Raw genomic sequence first — 21799 nt, 5'->3', positions numbered from 1 at the left:
GGCCTTATTCATGTTCAAATATATCTTTATATGTGCAACGGATTGCCTAGATTGCTGGCATTTTATTAACAGTTTTAAGGGTTTGATTTTGATAACATCCCATTTAAATGTCTTTCTTCCGAACTTAAGTTTTCAGCAGATAACAAACAATTAGGATTGTGACTATGGAGTTTGTCTTCATCATAGTGACAGCGGCATCACTAACAACAACAACAACAACAACAGCAGCAACAACGCCACCTATAACAACTGTGCCTCGTACAACTACTCCTCCAGGTACTCCTCCGGGAGGATGTTTACATTACGGAAAACATTATCTTGACGGTAAGAGTAAACACGTTAATTAGGTAACATTTTTCGGCTCTATTAATACAGCTTATTTACCAGTAAAATAAATTATCTTTACTATACATACTGTGATATGGTATATATTTATATGTTTTGGATACATGTAATTTTTTAGCTCGACTATACGAAGTATATGGAGAGCTATCCTACTCACCCCTGCGTCGGCGTCGGCGTCTTTCCGCGTCCCCACCTTGGTTAAAGTTTTTTTTCTACTTTCTCTTTTTTTCTCCTTATCTCTGTAATTACTTGATGGATTTGCTTTAAACTTAAAATAGTTATTCCTCATCATCACCCACACCATACGGCACAAGGGTCATAACTCTCACACCAATCTTTCATGAATTATCCCCCCTTTACTTAGAATTTCAGGTTAAAGTTTTGATGCACTTTCACTATATCTCAGTTATTACTAAATGGACTTGATTCAAACTTAAAATAGTTGTTCAACATCATCACTCACATCATATGACACAAGGGCCATAACTCTTGCACCAATATTTCATGAATAATCCCCCCTTTTTACTTAGAATTTCAGGTTTAAGTTTTGATACACTTTCACTCTATCTCAGTTATTACTAAATGGATTTGATTCAAACTTAAAACAGTTGTTCTACCTTATCACCCACATCACATGACACAAGGTGCATAACTCTGGCACCAATTTTTCATGAATTATGCCCCCTTTTACTAAGAATTTAAGGTTAATTTTGATGCATTTTCACTATATCCCAGTTATTACGACATGGATTTGATTCAAACTTGAAGTAGTTGTTCCACATCATCACCCACATCATATGACACAAGGTGCATAACTCTTGTTTTGATACACTTTATCTTTACCTGTCTTATTACTAAATATTTTTACACAGACTCAAGCTATTGTGCAATATCTTCGTCCACCATTGGAGTCATTAAACACTCCAGTGACAGCTCCAATTTCCTCAGATGTGCCCAGTTTCACTCTCCAGCATCGAAATAGTCGAGCGCGCTGTCTCCTGTGACTGCTCTTGTTTCTATTCAGTTAAAGGTATGCAAGACCAAAATTTCATATTTGAAATCATGATCAAATACTACATATAGTTTATGTAAACATAGAACTAACAAGTTTATGTGTATTAACATTACTATGCATTTGAAAAAATAATACACACTGTATACATGTACTACTGAACACAATATAAATGTGCACAGCCACTAAAAGACTGGAAGTTCTTTTAATAATTGACTGTTTTTATGCCCCCGAAGGGAGGCATATAGTTTTTGAACCGTCTGTCTGTCTGTCGGTCTGTCCGCATTTTTCGTGTCCGGTCCATATCTTTGTCATCGATGGATGGATTTTCAAATAACTTGGCATGAATGTGTACCACAGTAAGACGACGTGTCGTGCGCAAGACCCAGGTCCGTAGCTCAAAGGTCAAGGTCACACTTAGACATTAAGGGATAGTGCATTGATGGGCGTGTCCGGTCCATATCTTTGTCATCGATGAATGGATTTTCAAATAACTTGGCATGAATGTGTACCACAGTAAGACGACATGTCGCGCGCAAGACCCAGGTCCGTACCTAAAAGGTCAAGGTCACTTTTAGACATTAAGGGATAGTGCATTGATGCGCGTGTCCGGTCCATATCTTTGTCATCGATGGATGGATTTTCAAAAAACTTGGCATGAATGTGTACCACAGTAAGACGATGTGTCGCGCGCAAGACCCAGTTCCGTACCTCAAAGGTCAAGGTCACACTTAGACATTAAGGGATGGTGCATTGATGGGCGTGTCCGGTCCATATCTTTGTCATCGATGGATGGATTTTCAAATAACTTGGCATGAATGTGTACCACAGTAAGACGACATGTCGCGCGCAAGACCCAGGTCCGTAGCTCAATGGTCAAGGTCACACTTAGACGTTAAAGGTCATTTTTCATGATAGTGCATTGATGGGCGTGTCCAGTCCATATCTTTGTCATTCATGCATGGACTTTAAAATAACTACGCATAAATGTGTGACACAGTAAGACGACGTGTCGCGCGCAAGACCCAGCTCCGTAGGTCAAAGGTCCTAAACTCTAACATCGGCCATAACTATTCATTTAAAGTGCCATCGGGGGCATGTGTCATCCTATGGAGACAGCTATTGTTTTTTATTGCATGACATTTAATTATAATTGTAGCAATAGATACACAACAAATTTATATATTTAAAAAAGTTAGATACATTTGGTGAGGATTCTCTGCTTTTGAAGTAAATATCTAAATACTAAATATTTTAGTAAAAGGTAGATATTGTGTATCTTTCATTTGAAATATATGTACGTAATAAACGTTGGATATTCAAATGTTTTTTGTTAAAATAAACAACGCTGGTTTTTATATTAAATAATTCATGAGCGGCGTATGATTTTCTATGGAATCCTGTTAGGACCATGTCGTATGTCGTCCATCGCGCTGTGACAATGCGACACGACATTGCGACAGTGGGACACGACATCGCGACAACGCGACACGATAATGCAACGCAACTTTTGCGACACGACATACGACAATAATATCTTAGTGTCGTGTCACATTGTCGCCTTTCAAAAGCGCGATATTTCGCATTGTCGCGTTGCTTTGTCGTGTCGCATTGTCGCGATGTCGTGTCGCATTGTTGTGTGTCGTTTTGCATTGTCGCGATGTCGTTCTGCATTGTCGTGCGTCGCGGTCTGCCATTTTTGCTGCTCGCGACGCGGGACAACGCGACGCGACGCTCGACAATACGAAGCGATATTTAAGAAATGAAATGATTTTTTTCGGTGTTCATGCGAAATGAACAACATAATAGGATTGGCAAATCCATGAATCCCGCTAGCGATTTATGTTTAATTTGCCGATCCTATTCTGTCGTTCATTTCGCATGAACACCGAAAAAAATAGTTCATTTCTCATATTTACATTATATTTCCTTTCCATTTGTAAATAAGATAATATTATAAATTGCACATATTTTGTGGCATTTAACATTAATATCAGTTTCCCGGCCATTCTGTTCACCACACAGAACAACTGCGATGTCATCTAAGGAACGTTCTCCCTTACTATACGCGGACGTCGTCAAAACAGCAGTCGGTTATCACTAAGCAGCGATGACGTAACTTTCGCGCCTTTCCTTTTGCTGTTCATACGAAATGAACGTCATAATTTTCAATGGAAAAGAATAGGGCGAATGTAAATATTTCGCATTGTCATCTTGAAATGTCCTGCGTCGTGACTGTGCCGGAATCGCGTCAGGCGACAATGCAAAACGACACACGACAACGCGACGCGAAACGCAACAACGCGAAGTGACGCTCGACAATGCGAAGCGACACATTAATAATATTCTTTCAAATTGTCGCGCGTCGACTGGTGTCTAGTCCATATTTACCCGACCGAAATGGAAGTCTTCAAAAGTTTCTGCAAATGTCGCAGTCCAGTGCAATAGGATTCGAACCTGTTGTTGATAAATACAGGAGGAAGAACTCGTTTGGCACGACCTCCTGAAAGCGAGTGTTCCTAAAATATTGCAGACAACTGCAAATGAAAATGAACCTGTAAGAGATGTCTATGAGAGGATGAACTCATTTGGCACTGACTCCTTAAATTCTGCGAATGTTCCTGAAAATGTTGCAGACCAGTGCAAATGAATATGAACCTGTTAACGTTGTCCTGAAGGTCTGCGAGTGTTCCAGTTTATTTGCACTGGTCTGTGATACATAAAGGAACACTCGCAGACCTTCATGAGGTGGTGCCAAACTATTTCATCTTCCCATAGACAACGTTAACAGGTTAATTTTCATTTTCCGGCACATTGTCGAACGTCGCGTCGCGAGCAGCAAAAAAGGCAGACCGTGACGCACGACAATGCGACATGACATCGCGACAATGTAACACAACATCGCGACAATGCGACACGACAACGACAATGCAACACGACATCGCGACAATCCGACACGACAATGCGAAATATGGCACTTTTGAAAGGCGACAATTTGACATGACACTACGATATTATTGTCGTGTGTCGTGTCGCAATGTCGTGTCGCGTTGTCGCGATGTTGTGTCCCATTGTCCCGATGTCGTGTCGTATTGTCGAGCGTCGACCTCAAAGCGCGACGGACGACATACGACATGGTCCTACCAGGATTCCGTAACAATGCAAAGTGACCTCGCGACAATGCGATACGACGCACGACAACGCGAAGTGACATTGCGATATTTCGTGCTATTGACACGCGACAATACAATTTAACATCGTGACATCATCCGTACACATTGTCGTTCGTTTGACATTGTCGAGCGTCTTTGGCATTGCCGTGTGTCATATCACATTGTCACGATGTCACATCACATTTTCGTATGTCGCCCTGTAAGCGCGACGGACGACATTACAACTGGCACGAATAGGATTCTGTAAGGTGATTACTCAGAAATTATTTTAATATAAGTAATTAATTAAATTTTGTATGTTAATTATTCATACCTGGAACAACTGTTTACGATACAGAATTCGATTGCGTTGAATAAATATGGAACGCTAGACATATTCAAAATATGACTTTATTTAATACGCGTCCTTAAATAAAACAACATATAGTAAATACATATAAAATCAATTAAAACATATGCCGTCAAAGTGAAACCCACACTATCTATTCCAAATATCTTTAAAATTACATAAAACGCATTTGTTTTGCATAATAAGGAAGGAGATCACATCTTGAATTAAATTAATCGAAACGTTATTGCCGATCTTCGCATTACAGGAGAAAATATTGAAAAAGACCCCTATAACTGCTATGGTACGTATTGTGACGGTGGTGCTATTGTGTCATGGGATGGTGAATGTTTCTTTCGTACTCCATACTGTAACGGATGGAGTGAACGAGTTCTCGGACAGTGTTGTCCTATATGCCATAACATGACGACTATACCCACAACAATACCCCCCAGTAGTACCCCTCAAGATGGGTGTGTGTACGAGGAGAAGATATACGCTAACGGTGAGTGCTATTTTCTGTATTTCTGCACATACAACGTTGAGTGTTACACATTTTATTACCTTTATTGAACAGACTCGGTAAAACCGAGTATGCTATTATTTTCCTTGGTTACTTTCTGTGCTTCCATGGAGAAATAATAAAAAAAATCTCCCCTGTGTGCATTTAATAAAATATCACAACGTTCCGTATGACTTCAGCCGGTGTTACATGGCGTTTGGGATGTTGCGCATTTCATTGCCTCTCATGAAAATACTCAGCTAAACAGTGTCTGTTATTATTTTGCATTGTTGCTTTCTTTGCTTCCAAAGGATCTTTATTTTATAGATTTTATTGACTATCAAAATGCACAGTCTTTATGTGTCCTGTGGTGGACATTGTAGGTTTCCCTTGCTTGGACTCAGTGCTGTTGTATTTTCTTGTCCTTGAAGCAAAGGAGCCCATTCAACATGTTTCGATAATTGAGTTCCATCTGAGCAGCTGCCGATGAGAGCGAGGAGTGTTACATATCGCATTACCTGTCGTGAAATTACTAAATCAAACCGAGTCTGCTGTTATTTTGCTTGGCTGCATTTTCTTTCTTCAAAACGATCTTCTTATAGATACGATTAACTTCAGACGAGAATATGCATATTTACATCGTCGTCATATTTATCTTCAACAACAGTATTTCAACTTACATTTCTTCTTTTAATTGTTCAGTTGTATAGAGTAAATCGAATTTTGCAGGTCATCAGCAGGCATAAAGTATATCATCATTTGTTTTTTTTTTTTTTGTGTCACCAGGATTTTTTTGGTGGGGGGAGGGCATTTATAATCAGATTTTCCCTTGACCTCAGGCCTCTCCGTCTGTACGGATGTCTGCCCTGCTGTAAAATAGTTTTCTTATACATATTTCAAGAAGTTTTTGAGCCGCGCCATGAGAAAACCAACATAGTGCTTTTGCAACCAGCATGGATCCAGAGCAGCCTGCGCATCCGCGCAGTCTGGTCAGGATCCATGCTGTTCGCTAACGGTTTCTCTAATTGCAGTAGGCTTTGAAAGCGAACAGCAGGCTGGTCTTGATCCATGCTGGTCGCAAATGCACTATGTTGGTTTTCTCATGGCACGGCTCAATTGATTTGAAGTCTTCAGACATCAAGGATTGTTATTCAGTATGTGAAGTTGTGTACATGGGGCTTTTGCTATCAAGGATTTAATTAATCCATCCCAGAGTTACAACCCTTGACTTATCAAAAATATACACGAAGGCTCAAAAGCTTATGTTATGACCTGGAGTCATCAAACCAAGATAAATAAATAAATAAATAAATAAACAAATAAATATATAAATAAATACATTAGATATTAATTATGTATTCTTTTTGCTCGTTTAGTTTCTTTTATTCTTTTCTACTTTTTTGTTTCTCGATATTATTTTGTATAGTATACAAACCCCACCCGAACTCATTCCCAAAACCCAATGTATTATTTTTTTTGCTTAGTCTTACATTGCCGAAAAGTAGCGTATGGCGGAACAGTGACTGCTGGGGGGGGGGCACCAGTGCCCCATGGACACACAGATAGATTTTTTCATTTATGTGAACCCTAAAAAAGAGGAATGACGTCCTGTAGGTCTGTCAGTGTTCTTCTGTTCTCCGAAAACGTCTCATGCTGAAATAATTCATGATGTAGTGATGAAGTGCGATCAACAATTTCAAAAGTATAATAATGTATGTTTATATTTTTATAGGGGAATATGTTGAAAAAGATCCATATGACTGTTTCGGTTCAAAATGTGAGTACGGGGTAGTAAACACTTGGCAAACAAACTGCTGGTATCCTCCAAACGTGTGTAAAGGTGGATGGAGGAATATAACTGGGGAATGTTGTAAAGTTTGCGTCAATATAACTTCACCACAGCCTGAAACTACTACCTCCACTAGTGGTCCGCAACAGAAGTGCAAAATTGGGGACAGACACTACATAGTTGGTAAGATTTGTAAAATTTTACAGATAAACACTCAAAATCTAAAGCATGTTCAATGAAATTCGTATGGATTTTTATACCTGAATTTGTTGCAATACTGTCGTTTGAGTACTATAATGGTGTACATTAATCAAACGATGAAATAATCTTGTTTTAATTTCTAACTCTTCGAGATTAAGAAATCCATCCAATATATGTTAAGCATCAGGAAGTGGTCGTGAGGATTGTTTCACGTTTCATTTTTTTAAAAGAACACTCAAATAAACCGATTCTGTTATTCAACTTGGTTGTTTTCTGTCCGTCCGTGCAGAAGTTCTTCTTACAGCTGCTTATTATAACGTCACGACACATCTGTCAGCTAGATATAGACTACACACAACAGAATAGCAGTAGGTGAACAAACAGAAATTAGGATGCTTTGCCTAAAGCAGTATTTTTTCCAGTCTCAATATCAAAAAGAATAGTTTTAGTCTCGGGAATCACCGGGGCTAGAGTGATTGATGTAGAACCACTTTTCTTGAATGTCAGACAGGATTTACCAGTGTTTTGCCGGTGCTGGAAAAATTCTTTTACATCCCGGGGTGTAATCATGACTCTCACCCTGAATTTTTAATTATTTTTTTAATACGCTACTGTAATAAAATAGTGCTAGGAAGAAAAACTTTCATTTTACTTTCATTCCTGCTATTGTTTGAAGAATATGAAATGCAAGGAAAAGAATCTATATGCCACTAGTAGAAGGTGTGGTTCGCTGGCAACTTTTTTGTGTGGAAACTCGGCAAAGTCTTGTCATCTCCGAAACAGTTGCCACATATTTCAATCCGCATTAGGATTTTTGTAGTCCATCCTTTTTACTTCGTCTAGATATTCAGTCCCTGGAAGCAATTATCGAAAAAAAGGACTGCACAAGATAATATATCTTATGATTATATCAAGAACAAGTTGCAGCCACATTTTACACAAAGACATCATGCCAACTTTGTATTTTTATTATTTCCTATAGTCACTGAATAGTAAAACGACTTGCCATATTTTACAGATAGATGACAAGAATACTGCTTAGAAATAACGGAAGTACTACGCGTTGTCTCTGATTCATCATTTACGAATCGGGTATAGAAATACATCTGAAGATGTCTGCCGTCGCTGTATGACCCCAGTAGTCGCTTTGATAGAATATAAACAGAACTAATCCTCTCTGTTTTCAGGTCAACGAACGAACACTGATCCATGTCACGTGTGCACGTGCACAATAGACGGCACAGAATCGTGCTTAAACATCACTTGTGATGATACGGTGCTGGATTGTGATGTCAAATATAAGCCAGACGGAATGTGCTGCTTTACATGCGGTAAAATAGAACTATTTTTCATTACATGATTTTTAACAGCAGCTCCATAATACTTCATTTTGATAAGCATCAAAAGTTCAACATTAATAAAGCTGTGTAGAAAAAAAGTTTTCTAATGTTGACACTAATTTTTAGCCAAGTTCGTTTAATCAAACTAACCATTAATTTGAAAATAAAAATATCTCTATGACTATGGAAGTTGTAAATCTATGGTTGTTAATGAAAAGCGCTAGACTGACCTATAGCTTGAAATCCTTGTAAGTACGCTTTAAATGTAAAACACCATTTTGTGTTTGTATGAGCATTATAAGAACATATAAACGAATTTCATAACTTTTTTATCAGTAGTTTTTAAAATTTTGAAAAGGGATCTGATGTGAAGCATTCATAATTGATATAAAAACCTGCCCCAGCGCCATCTTCTGGCATTTATATGCGGCAGTTGGTGACACTAAACGAAAGAAATTGGTACCGCATAATGGCGATTTCAAATAGTTCTCAGTTTGTTTTGTTTTTGTTTTGTTTTGTTTTTTTGCTCTGCAGAACTATTTTTTTCTTATTTTCTTTGCAAGTTTTTTTTTTATGAAATCACATGACAGATCTATACTTGACATTTAGGAAGCATTTTCATAATGAAATGAGAGCATGACAGAATTCGTCATGGAATCTTGGATCATACACCACCACTACAGTTTTGGGTCTCAAGCTGAGTTTGTGTGTTTGACTAAAATATTTTTCTTGCATCAAACATTACGCCCGCTTTTCTTTAGATTTTTATTCAGCATTGACAATTTTCATCAAGAACATATAAGTTACAGACATTTAGAATGGATCCTGATGTGTGCTGCAGCCATTGGAAAGTTGTCAATTTTATATAGAATAAAGAAGGCCAGCTATTTAGTGTGTTCATGCCTTATATATCAGTTTAAAACCAATAATGGGAATCGGCAATTTACGTAAGCTTACGTTTTCTTCCGATGCGATCTCGGCATTTCCATGCAGCTGTAGGATAAAGTGAATAGATATTTGCAAGAAAATTACTGTGTATCATTACTGGTCTATAACCAAATATACATTGTATATCTATTCCTCTTTTACAGGTTCCTCACAGTTCACGACAAGCTTGTTTCTTTTGCTGACGTTATTCTTGATATCGAAAGAAATTCAACTTCTTTGAAAACTTTACAAGAAATTTGAGCTAGGAAAAAAATCACCGTTATTAATAATCAAAGAACGCAGAAATTTGCCGTGCTACAAGCACAAAGTATGAAAATGAACAAAGAACCCTAGTGGCAAATAATCGCCTTTTGTATTAATTAGGAAACGCCTAAATTTACCATGCTACAAGCACAAAGTATGAAAATAAACAACGAATCCTAGTGGCAAATAATCACCTTTATTATTAGTTAGAGAATGCTTTAAATTGCCAGGCTATAAGGGCACATATTGAAAACAAACAACGAAACCTGCTAGCAAATAACACGTATATCAATTGGACAACGCCTAAATTTGCCTTGCTACAAGTATAAACGAACAACGAACTCTAGCGGCAAATAACTACCATTTTTATTATCATTAATCAGAGAATGCCTGAATTCGCCATGTTACAATGTCATGGATTGAAAACGGACAATGAAACCTAGTGGCAAAAAGTCACCTTTCTTATTAATCAGAGTACACATAAATCAGACTTGCAAAATGGAACTTTGTGGCAAATAATAACCGCTCTGTTTTGATCAGAGAACGCATGAATATGTCACGCTACAAGTGCGAAGTTTGAAAATACATGTACAGAGACACTAGTTGCAAATATTCACCGCTCGTATTAATCAGGTTTATGAAAGAGTGTCCAGATTTGCAATGCTACATGTGCACAGTTCGAAAAAGTACAAGGCATCCTAGTGGCAAATGAACACCTTTCTTATTCAGCAAAGGACGCCTTAATTTGCCGTGCTGCAAGTGCAAAGTTTAAAAATGTGCGAGGAATCCTAGTGGCAAATAACCACCTTTCTTTTTTCTTATAAATCAGGGGACGCCTAAGTTTGCCGCACTGCAAGTGCTACCGTTAAAAACGTACAAAAAGGCCCCTAGTGGCAAATAATCACTTTTCTTATTTAGCAAAGGACGCCTTTATTTGCCGTGCTGCAAGTGCAAAGTTTGAAAATGTGCGAGGAATCCTAGCGGCAAATAACCACCTTTCTTATTAATCAGAGGACGACTAAATTTGCCGTACTGCAAGTGCAAAGGTTAAAAATATACAAAAAGGTCCCTTGTGGCAAATAATCACTTTTCGTATTAATCAGAGGACGCCTTCATTTGCTGAGCTGCAAGTGCAACCTTTGTGGATAATCATCTTTCTTATTAATCAGAGGACGCCTAAATTTATCGTACTGCGAGAGCAAAGTTTGAAAATGTACATGGAACCCTAGAGGCAAATAATCACCATTCTTACTAGACCGCCTAAATATGCATCCGTTTGTTTATTATCTGCATTCAAATTATTTAGGGAATGCCTGCATTCGTCATGATACAAATATACAAGAAACAACCCACCCTAGTGGCAAATGATAACCATTTTTAGCTCGACTATTCTCAGTAACCACTTGTGGGAATGGATTGAAACTTCACACACTTATTCACTGTGATAAACTGACTTACATTGCACAGGCTCCATAACTCTATTTTGCTTTTTGACAAAATTATGCCCCTTTTTCGACTTAGAAATTTTTGGTTAAGGTTTTGTATGTAAGCTGGTATCTCAGTACTCACTAATGGGAATGGATTGAAACTTCACACACTTGTTCACTGTCATGATCTGACATGCACTAAGCAGGTCCCATAACTCTACTTTTTTTTTCAAAATTATGCCCCTTTTTCGACTTAGCAGCTTTTGGTTAAGTTTTTGTATGTAAGCTGGTATCTCAGTATCCACTAATGGGAATGGATTGAAACTTCACACACTTGTTCACTGTCATGATCTGACATGCACTAAGCAGGTCCCATAACTCTACTTTTTACAAAATTATGCCCCTTTTTCGACTTAGCAGTTTTTGGTTAAATTCTTATATGTAAGCTGGTATCTCAGTACCCACTAATTGGAATGGATTGAAACTTCACACACTTGTCCACTGTCATGAGCTGATAAGCACTGTGCAGGTTTCATAACCCTGTTTTGCATTTTTACAAAATTATGCCCCTTTTTCGACTTTCGTATTCATTTAATTGACAAGGCTGTTGAATAGTCGGGCGTTGCTGTCCTCCGACAGCTCTTGTTAATTTTCAAATTCGTCTTGTGTATGAACATATATATTATTAGAAATTCCGATTGAGCCGGTGTTAGGTCCCATAAGCAGTAACCGAGTCTGCCATTATTTTGCTTGGTTGCGTTCTATATTTCCATGGCAGGAATTATTTCAAAGAACAGCCTTCTTAGTGCATTGTGGTGGTCAAAAATGGTACACTGAGGAAATTAACTTAGTCGTGTCCGCTGTAAGTACAATTTTTTTCTGATTCAGTGACGTTTTCGCAGCATTTGTAAAATATTCACAAAAACATTAAGTTATGAAACTAAAGACGTTTACATTTTTGCATTAAAGGTACTGGATTTTAGCTCATCTGAGCAATGCTCAGGTGAGTTATTGTGATTGCTCGATGTCCGGCGTCCGTCGTCTGTCATCTGTCGTCCGTCGTCTGTCGTCTGTCTGTCTGTCGTCTGTCTGTCTGTCGTCTGTCAACATTTAGCTTGTGTATGCGATAGAGGTTGTATTTTTCAATTGATCTTCGTGAAATTTGGTCAGAATGATTGCCTTGATGACATCTAGGCCAAGTTTGAAAATGGGTCATCTGGGGTCAAAAACTAGGTCACTATGTCAAATCAAAGAAAAACTTTGTGTATGCGATAGAGGCTGTATTTTTCAACTGATCATCATGAATTATGATCAGAATGATTAGCTTGATGAAATCTAGGCCAGATTCGAAAATGGGTCATCTGGGATCAAAAACTAGGTCACTTGGTCAAATCAAAGAAAAACCTTGTGTATTCGATAGAGGCTGTATTTTTCAACTGATTTTTATGAAATTTTGTCAGAATGATTACCTTGATGAAATCTAGGCCAAATTTGAAATTGGGTTATCTGGGGTCAAAAACTAGGTCGCTAGGTCAAATAAAACAAAACTTTGTGTATGCGATAGAGGCTGTATTTTTCAATTGATCTTCATGAATTTTGGTCAGAATGATTACCTTGATAAAATCTAGGTCAAGTTCAAAAATAGGTCATCTGGGGTCAAAAACTAGGTCAAATCAAAGAAAAACCTTGTGTATGGGATAGTGGATGTATTTTTCAACTGATCTTCATGAAATTTTGTCGGAATGATTACCTTGATGAAATCTAGGCCAAGATCGAAAATAGGTCATCTGGGATCAAAAACTAGGTCACTAGGTCAAATCAAAGAAAAACCTTATGTATGCGATAGAGGCTGTATTTTTCAATTGATCTTCATAAAGTTTTATCAGAATGATTGCCTTCATGAAATCTAGGTCAAGTTCGAATATGGGTTATGTTGGGTCAAAAGCTAGGTGATTAGGTCAAATCAAAGAAAAACCTTGTGTATGCGATAGAAGCTGTATTTTTCAATGATCTTCATAAAATTTTGTCAGAATGATTGCCTTGATGAAATCTAGGTCGGGTTTGAATATGAGTCATCTGAGGTCAAAAAGTAGGTCACTAGATCAAATCAAAGGAAAACCTTGTGTATGCGATAGAGGCTGTATTTTTCAATTGATCTTCATGAATTTTGGTCAGAATAATTGCCTTGATGAAATCTAGGTCAAGTTTGAATATGGATTATCTGGGTTCAAAAACTAGGTCACTAGATCAAATCAAAGAAAAACCTTGTGTATGCGATAGAGGCTGTATTTTTCAATTGATCTTCATGAAATTTAGTCAGAATGATAGCCTTGGTAAAATCTAGGACGAGTTTGAATATGGGTTATCTAAGGTAAAAAAGTAGGTCACTAGGTCAAATCAAAGAAAAACCTTGTGTATGCGATAGAGGCTGTATTTTTCAATTGATCTTCATGAAATTTTGTCAGAATGATTGCCTTGATGAAATCTAGGTCGAGTTCGAATTTAGGTTATCTAGGGTTAAAGAGTAGGTCACTATGTCAAATCAAAGAAAAACTTTGTGTATGCGATAGAGGTTGTATTTTTCAATTGATCTTCATGAAATTTTGTCAGAATGATTGTTTAGATGAAATCTAGGTCAAGTTTGAATATGGATCATCTGGAATTAAAAACTAGGCCACTAGGTCACATCAAAGAAAATACTTGTTTAAACTCAAGAGACCACATTTTTGATCCAATCCTAATGAAAATCGGCCAGAATATTTGTTTCCATGAAATCACTAGGTCAAACATGTTTACACTGTTATGGTGTGTTTCTCAGGTGAGCGACCTAGGGCCATCTTGGCCCTCTTGTTAGATATACATGTGCATCATTTATCAATATTTTAAAACAGAACATTATCCTAATTGTTACAGGGTTAACAACACAAAGTGTGGAGTTAGAATGGTTGTTAAGTACTGATATTATATTTCTCAATGTTTCTATGCAAATTGTTTATAATCACCATCACGGAAACACATTAGAATGCTGGTCTATATGAGTAAAAGATAGATAATCCGCACTGACTCTTGAAAATTTCAAGAACTGTACTACATTTGTATCATTACATTTTGTTGTTATATTATGTCCATGCCATTTGTATGAATATAATCATTTTAATATGTTTACGTTAAAGTTTAAGTTTATTTTTGCATCCCGAAGGTCCCGGACCAATATGGCAATACAACAATGCATGTCAGTGTTGCGACATACATAAGAAGTACATAGTCTAATGACATACGTAAATTTCTCATCATAATAATATTATTTTACAAATATATGCTTATAAATTTCTATCCAGTACAACTTTTTAAAGTACATGTATACATGTTTATAACAATGCGCACGCATTTTTGAATTCATCAAACTCCTACGCAGTGATCTCACTTGCCGCTTCGCTCATTAACCAATAGAAGTTTGTCTGTACATAAGTACCCCTAAGTTTTCACACAGGTGTATCAAAGAAAGCGAATATTTTCTACTTTCGACAAACGCCATGTTTTCGTATATGTGATGAAGACAATACACGTGTAAATAACCATTATCTAGCAACAAAGGAAACAAACTACAAATAAAGTTTGATGAAATTTATTTTTAGCTCATCTGATTTTTAGCCCACCATCATCAGATGGTGGGCTATTCAAATCACTCTGCGTCCGTGGTCCGTCGTCCTTCCGTCCGTCCGTCCGTCATTCCGTCCGTCCTTCCGTTAACAATTTCTCGTTATCGCATCTCCTCAGAAACTACCAGGGGGATTTTGACCAAACTTTGTCAGAATGATGTATTGGTACCCTAGTTGTGTCCCCATGAAAATGAGACTGGTTCAACAAATTTTAAGTAAGCTATGGCCCTTTGTTTATTTCTATAATTCACATAGATTTATATAGGGAAAAACTTTGAAAATCTTCTTGCCCCAAACCACAGAGCCTAGGGCTTTGATATTTGGTATGAAGCATCATCTAGTGGTCTTATACCAATATGATTCAAATTATTTCCCTGGGGTGTAATATGGCCCCGCCACGGGGGTCACATGGTTTATATAGACTTATATAGGGAAAAACTTTGAAAAACCTCTTGTCCAAAACCACAGGTCCTAGGGCTTTGATATTTTGTATGTGACATCATCTAGTGGTCTTCAACTAAGATTGTTCAAATTATCCCCCTAGGGTCAAATATGGCCCCGCCCCGGGGGTCACATGGTTTACATAGACTTATATAGGGAAAAGCTTTGAAAATCTTCTTGTCCAAACCACAAAGCCTAGGGCTTTGATATTTGTAATGTAGCATCGTCTAGTGGTTCTCTACCAGGTTTGTTAAAATTATCCCCCTAGGGTCAAATATGGCCCCGCCCTGGGGGTCACATGGTTCATATAGACTTATATAGGAAAAGCTTATAAAAACTTCTTGTCAATAACCTACAACATTCAGATTTGGACCACATGTATGGTTTTGAGTGGCAAGATGAACCTTGACATGAGTTGACCTTGATTTTGACCTAGTGACCTACTTTCACATTTCTGTAGCTACAACCTTCAAATTTGGACCACATGCATAGTTTTGTGCACTGAAATAAACTTTGACCTTGACATTGACCTAGTGACCTACTTTCACATTTTTGAAGGTACATGCTTCAAATTTGGACCACATGCATAATTTCGTGTTCCGAAATGAAATTTGACCTTGATTTTAACCCAGTGACCTACTTTCACATTTCTCAAGCTACAGCCTTCAAATTTGGACCACCTGCATGGTAATTGTACCGAAACAAACTTTGACCTTTACATCGACCTAGTGACCTACTTTCACATTTTTGAAGGTACAGGCTTCAAATTTGGACCACATGCATAGTTCTGTATTCCGAAATAAAATTTGACCTTGATTTTGACCTAGTGACCTACTTTCACATTTCTCAAGCTACAGCCTTCAAATTTGGACCACATGCATAGTTTTGTGTACCGAAACAAACTTTGAGCTTTACATTGACCTAGTGACCTACTTTCACATTTTTGAAGGTACAGGCTTCAAATTTGGACCACATGCATAGTTTTGTATTCCGAAATAAAATTTGACCTTGATTTTGACCTAGTGACCTACTTTCACATTTCTCAAGCTACAGCCTTCAAATTTGGACCACTTGCATAGTTTTGTGTATCGAAATGAACTTTGACCTTAAGATTGACCTAGTGACCTACTTTCAGATTTCTGTAGCTATAGGCTTCAAATTTAGACCACATGAATAGGATTGTGTACCGAAACAAACTTTGACCTTGATATTGACCTAGTGACCTAAGTTCACATTTTTGAAGGAACAGGCTTCAAATTTGGACCACATGCATAGATTTGTGTTGTGAAGTGAAATTTGACCTTGATTTTGACCTAGTGACCTACTTTCTCATTTCTCAAGCTACAGCCTTCAAATTTGGACCACTTGCATAGTTTTGTGTACCGAAATAAACTTTGACCTTAAGATTGACCTAGTGACCTACTTTCAAATTTCTCAAACTACAGTCTTCAAAATTGAAGCACATGCATAGTTTTGTGTACAAAGAACTTTGTCCTTGAAATTGATCTAGTGACCTACTTTCACATTTCTCAAGTTACAGCTTTCGAATTTAGACCACATGCACAGTGTTGTGTTCGGAAATGAAATTTGACCTTGAGCTAGTCAGTAAGTCTTGAAATTTGGAACACACAAAAATGACACATTGGTGGGCGCCAAGATCACTCTGTGATCTCTTGTTTGAAAAAAAATGATGAGTTATTGTCATCACTTGAGCGGTTGTCGGCGTCGGCGTCGGCGTCGGCGTCTGCGTCGGCGTTGCCTGGTTAAGTTTTATGTTTAGGTCAGCTTTTCTCCTAAACTATCAAAGCTATTGCTTTGAAACTTGGAATACTTGTTCACCATCATAAGCTGACCCTGTATAGCAAGAAACATAACTCCATCTTGCTTTTTGCAAGATTTATGGCCCCTTTTGTACTTAGAAAATATCAGATTTCTTGGTTAAGTTTTATGTTTAGGTCAACTTTTCTCCTAAACTATCAAAGCTTTTGCTTTGAAACTTGGAATACTTGTTCACCATCATAAGCAGACCCTGTACATCAAGAAACATAACTCCATCTTGCTTTTTGCAAGAATTATTGCCCCTTTTGGACTTAGAAAATCAGTTTTCTTGGTTAAGTTTTATGTTTAGGTCAGCTTTTATCCTAAACTATCAAAGCTATTCCTTTAAAACTTGCAACACTTGTTCACCATCATAAGCTGACCCTGTACAGCAAGAAACATAACTCCATCTTGCTTTTTGCAAGATGTATGGCCCCTTTTGGACTTAGAAAATATCAGATTTCTTGGTTAAGTTTTATGTTTAGGTCAACTTTTTCTCTTAAACTATCAAAGCTATTGCTTTAAAACTTGCAACTCTTGTTCACCATCATAAGCTGACCCTGTACAGCAAGCAACATAACTCCATCCTGCTTTTTGCAATAATTATTGCCCCTTTTGGACTTAGAAAAATCATTTTCTTGGTTGAATATTATGTTTAAGTCAACTTTTCTCATAAACTATCAAAGCTATTGCTTTAAAACTTGCAACAGTTTTTCACCATCATAAGTGGACACTGTACATCAAGAAACATAACTCTATCCTGCTTTTTGCCAGAGTGATGGCCCTTTTTAGACTTAGAAAATCATGGGTAGGACAATATTTCTATTATACAAAAAAAATCAGATGAGCGTCAGCACCCGCAAGGCGGTGCTCTTGTTTAGATAGTGGCATATATTGACCATGGCTGTGAATATATATTAATTTTTGATAAATTTATAAATAGATGCATTGATGATAATCCATAAGTCTTTTTATTTAAAACTTCTGCTCCGGCAACGGTAGCAGAGCGAATTTTATGCGTTAAAAACGCCAACGAATGTCGTAATTCTTCCAGCTATTGTTCTTATGTAAAAGCACTTCCACACTTCAAGTTTAAGATTTAGCTTTTTGCTCCGGCAACGGTAGCAAAACAATTGAACTATATAGTGTATAGTCTGTATATATTGTTTCCAATTCTTCCATAAGTACATGTATGTATCTTCTCAGGAAGTATGCATTTCCATAACGCATCCACAGCCATGACAAAGCGGAGTTGGAGCTGAAAATATACAAAAAAGAGGACAACAAACTATTGAAAACAAGAGGGGGAGGGTGGGTGGTGTTTTTTAGAGACTTAAATTAAATTTTTTGACAGAGCACCAAAAGCGTGTCTACCTTCGTTGGAAGCCAGCGAGAAAGAGGACGCTCCAAGCGCGTGCTATCTTTTCATTATAGATGGCGCTCTAAGCGCGTGCTCATCTTCTCATTATATTACGTCATCTAATTAAAAACCAATTAACAAAATACATTATTCTTTTGTGCTAGATAAACAGTTTAATCTTAAGTGATTAAACTCAATATTCAGGCATAAAACAGCTGGATTTTTTGTCGTTTTCATAGTGTGCCTGGAAATGCGTTTACAAAGAGGTTCCCATGCTCACGCGCTGTTAACATATGTGCGTTGCCCGGCAAAACGTAACCGTATTACGTCCCTGTATAATTCAAAAGTAAAAGCCGTTAACGTGATCAAACACCGTCGGCATTCCTGTATATTCATTTTATTTGTGTTTTTTTATTTCACGAGATTTATGCTAGATTCTAATATGACCCGATTTGTTTTTTCTATTAAACAAAGAAGACTACAAATTGTGAAAATTGCTGCGCACTCGTGATATATAATTATTTCGCATTTAAACTCTAATCAAAGATTTTATTCAACGACAAATCACTGTTTGGGATATAAAGTTGACACATATTTGCTTCATGTTGTTACTGTAGCAGAATCCCTACGTTACGTTATACGTTGGTACCTTCACCCCATCAGGCCAAGCCATTAACTGATCCCTCGGAATTCTGCAGATGTTTTAACGCGAAAGATTATGCGTTATCTCAACATAGTATTACATTTTTCTTACATACTAAAAGTGTATTTCATATCAAGAAATACTTGTAAATGATTAATGACTAATACATTGTATGGAAACGTACATGAAGTCATATATAGTAGTTTATGTGAAATTCCCTGGGAAATAAGCATTTTGTACCTATTTGCACATTTACAAGAACTGAAAACATAATGTGGAATCGGTTGCAAGTTTTCAAATCATTTCGCGCCATATCCTCTTCTGTAGAATTAGATGCCAGCAGCAGATCGCAGCGTTTTATGCTATTTTCGGCGATGGTACTTTTTGAAAAGCTAAAAGTCTGCATTAATCGATAGTCCCAGTGTTCAGACGTGTAACGGCTTTGCGTTTTAGCCTAGCTATAGCTCTAAATCAACTACCAAGTTTCAACCTCGCGTCGTTTGAGTTTTCTATTTCTATGTGACCGCATACCATAAATATTTTGGACGTGTAAAAAAATAGTCCCATATTTATTTTTAGCTCACCTGTCACAAAGTGACAAGGTGAGCTTTTGTGATCGCGCGGTGTCCGTCGTCCGTCGTCCGTCCGTGCGTGCGTCCATGCGTCCGTGCGTCCGTAAACTTTTGCTTGTGACCACTCTAGAGGTCACATTTTTCATGGGATCTTTATGAAAGTTGGTCAGAATGTTCATCTTGATGATATCTAGGTCAAGTTCGAAACTGGGCCACGTGCCTTCAAAAACTAGGTCAGTAGGTCTAAAAATAGAAAAACCTTGTGACCTCTCTAGAGGCCATATATTTCACAAGATCTTCATGAAAATTGGTCTGAATGTTCACCTTGATGATATCTAGGTCAAGTTCGAAACTGGGTTACGTGCCATCAAAAACTAGGTCAGTAGGTCTAAAAATAGAAAAACCTTGTGACCTCTCTAGAGGCCATATATTTCACAAGATCTTCATGAAAATTGGTCTGAATGTTTATCTTGATGATATCTAGGTCAAGTTCGAAACTGGGTCACGTGCCATCAAAAACTAGGTCAGTAGGTCAAATAATAGAAAAACCTTGTGACCTCTCTAAAGGCCACATTTTTCATGGGATCTGTATGAAAGTTGGTCTGAATGTTCATCTTGATGATATCTAGGTCAAGTTCGAAACTGGGTCATGTGCGGTCAAAAACTAGGTCAGTAGGTCTAAAAATAGAAAAACCTTGTGGCCTCTCTAGAGGCCATATATTTCATGAGATCTTCATGAAAATTGGTCAGAATGTTCACCTTGATGATATCTAGGTCAAGTTCGAAACTGGGTCACGTGCCATCAAAAACTAGGTCAGTAGGTCAAATAATAGAAAAACCTTGTGACCTCTCTAGAGGCCACATTTTTCATGGGATCTGTATGAAAGTTGGTCTGAATGTTCATCTTGATGATATCTAGATTAGTTTCGAAAGTGGGTCAGCTGCCATCAAAAACTAGGTCAGTAGGTCAAATAATAGAAAAACCTTGTGACCTCCCTAAAGGCCATATTTTTCATGGGATCTGTATGAAAGTTGGTCTGAATGTTCATCTTGATGATATCTAGGTCAAGTTCGAAACTGGGTCACATGCGGTCAAAAACTAGGTCAGTAGGTCTAAAAATAGAAAAACCCTGTGACCTCACTAGAGGCCATATATTTCATGAGATCTTCATGAAAATTGGTCAGAATGTTCACCTTGATGATATCTAGGTCAAGTTCGAAAGTGGGTCACGTGCCGACAAAAACTAGGTCAGTAGGTCAAATAATAGAAAAACCTTGTGACCTCTCTAGAGGCCATATTTTTCATGGGATCTGTATGAAAGTTGGTCTGAATGTTCATCTTGATGATATCTAGGTCAAGTTCAAAAGTGGGTCACGTGCCATCAAAAACTAGGTCAGTAGGTCAGATAATAGAAAAACCTTGTGACCTCTCTAAAGACCATATTTTTCATGGGATCTGTATGAAAATTGGTCTGAATGTTCATCTTGATGATATCTAGGTCAAGTTTGAAACAGGGCCATGTGCGTTCAAAAACTAGGTCAGTAGGTCTAAAAATAGAAAAACCTTGTGACCTCTCTAGAGGCCATACTTGTGAATGGATCTCCATAAAAATTGGTCAGCATGTTCACCTTAGTGATATCTAGGTCAAGTTTGAAACTGGGTCATGTGCCGTCAAAAACTAGGTCAGTAGGTCAAATAATAAAAAAACCTTGTGACCTCTCTAGAGGCCATACTTTTCATGAGATCTGTATGAAAGTTGGTCAGAATGTTCATCTTGATGATATCTAGGTTAAATTTGAAACTGGGTCAACTGCGGTCAGTAGGTCTAAAATTATTAAAATCTTTTGACCTCTCTAGAGGCCATATTTTTCAATGGATCTTCATGAAAATTGATCTGAATGTTCACCTTGATGATATCTAGGTCAGTTTCGAAACTGGGTCACGTGCGGTCAAAAACTAGGCCAGTAGGTATAAAAATAGAAAAACCTTGTGACCTC

At 37.6% G+C, this 21799-nt stretch overlaps 1 protein-coding gene across 1 annotated transcript; it reads left to right on the top strand.

The window, feature by feature from the left end:
• The first annotated feature begins 113 nt into the window (after window positions 1-113).
• LOC123528568 (kielin/chordin-like protein) lies at window positions 114-14473 on the top strand. The gene is made up of 5 exons (XM_053522207.1): window positions 114-324; window positions 5127-5363; window positions 7093-7332; window positions 8538-8681; window positions 9782-14473. The coding sequence occupies exons 1-5, from the start codon at window positions 165-167 to the stop codon at window positions 9856-9858; spliced, it is 858 nt and encodes a 285-aa protein (XP_053378182.1). The 5' UTR covers window positions 114-164; the 3' UTR covers window positions 9859-14473.
• Window positions 14474-21799: the final 7326 nt, after the last annotated feature.

The sequence above is a fragment of the Mercenaria mercenaria genome, chromosome 13 (assembly GCF_021730395.1).
Source record: "Mercenaria mercenaria strain notata chromosome 13, MADL_Memer_1, whole genome shotgun sequence".
NCBI lineage: Eukaryota > Metazoa > Mollusca > Bivalvia > Venerida > Veneridae > Mercenaria > Mercenaria mercenaria.
This window is presented reverse-complemented; position numbering and strand designations above follow the sequence as displayed.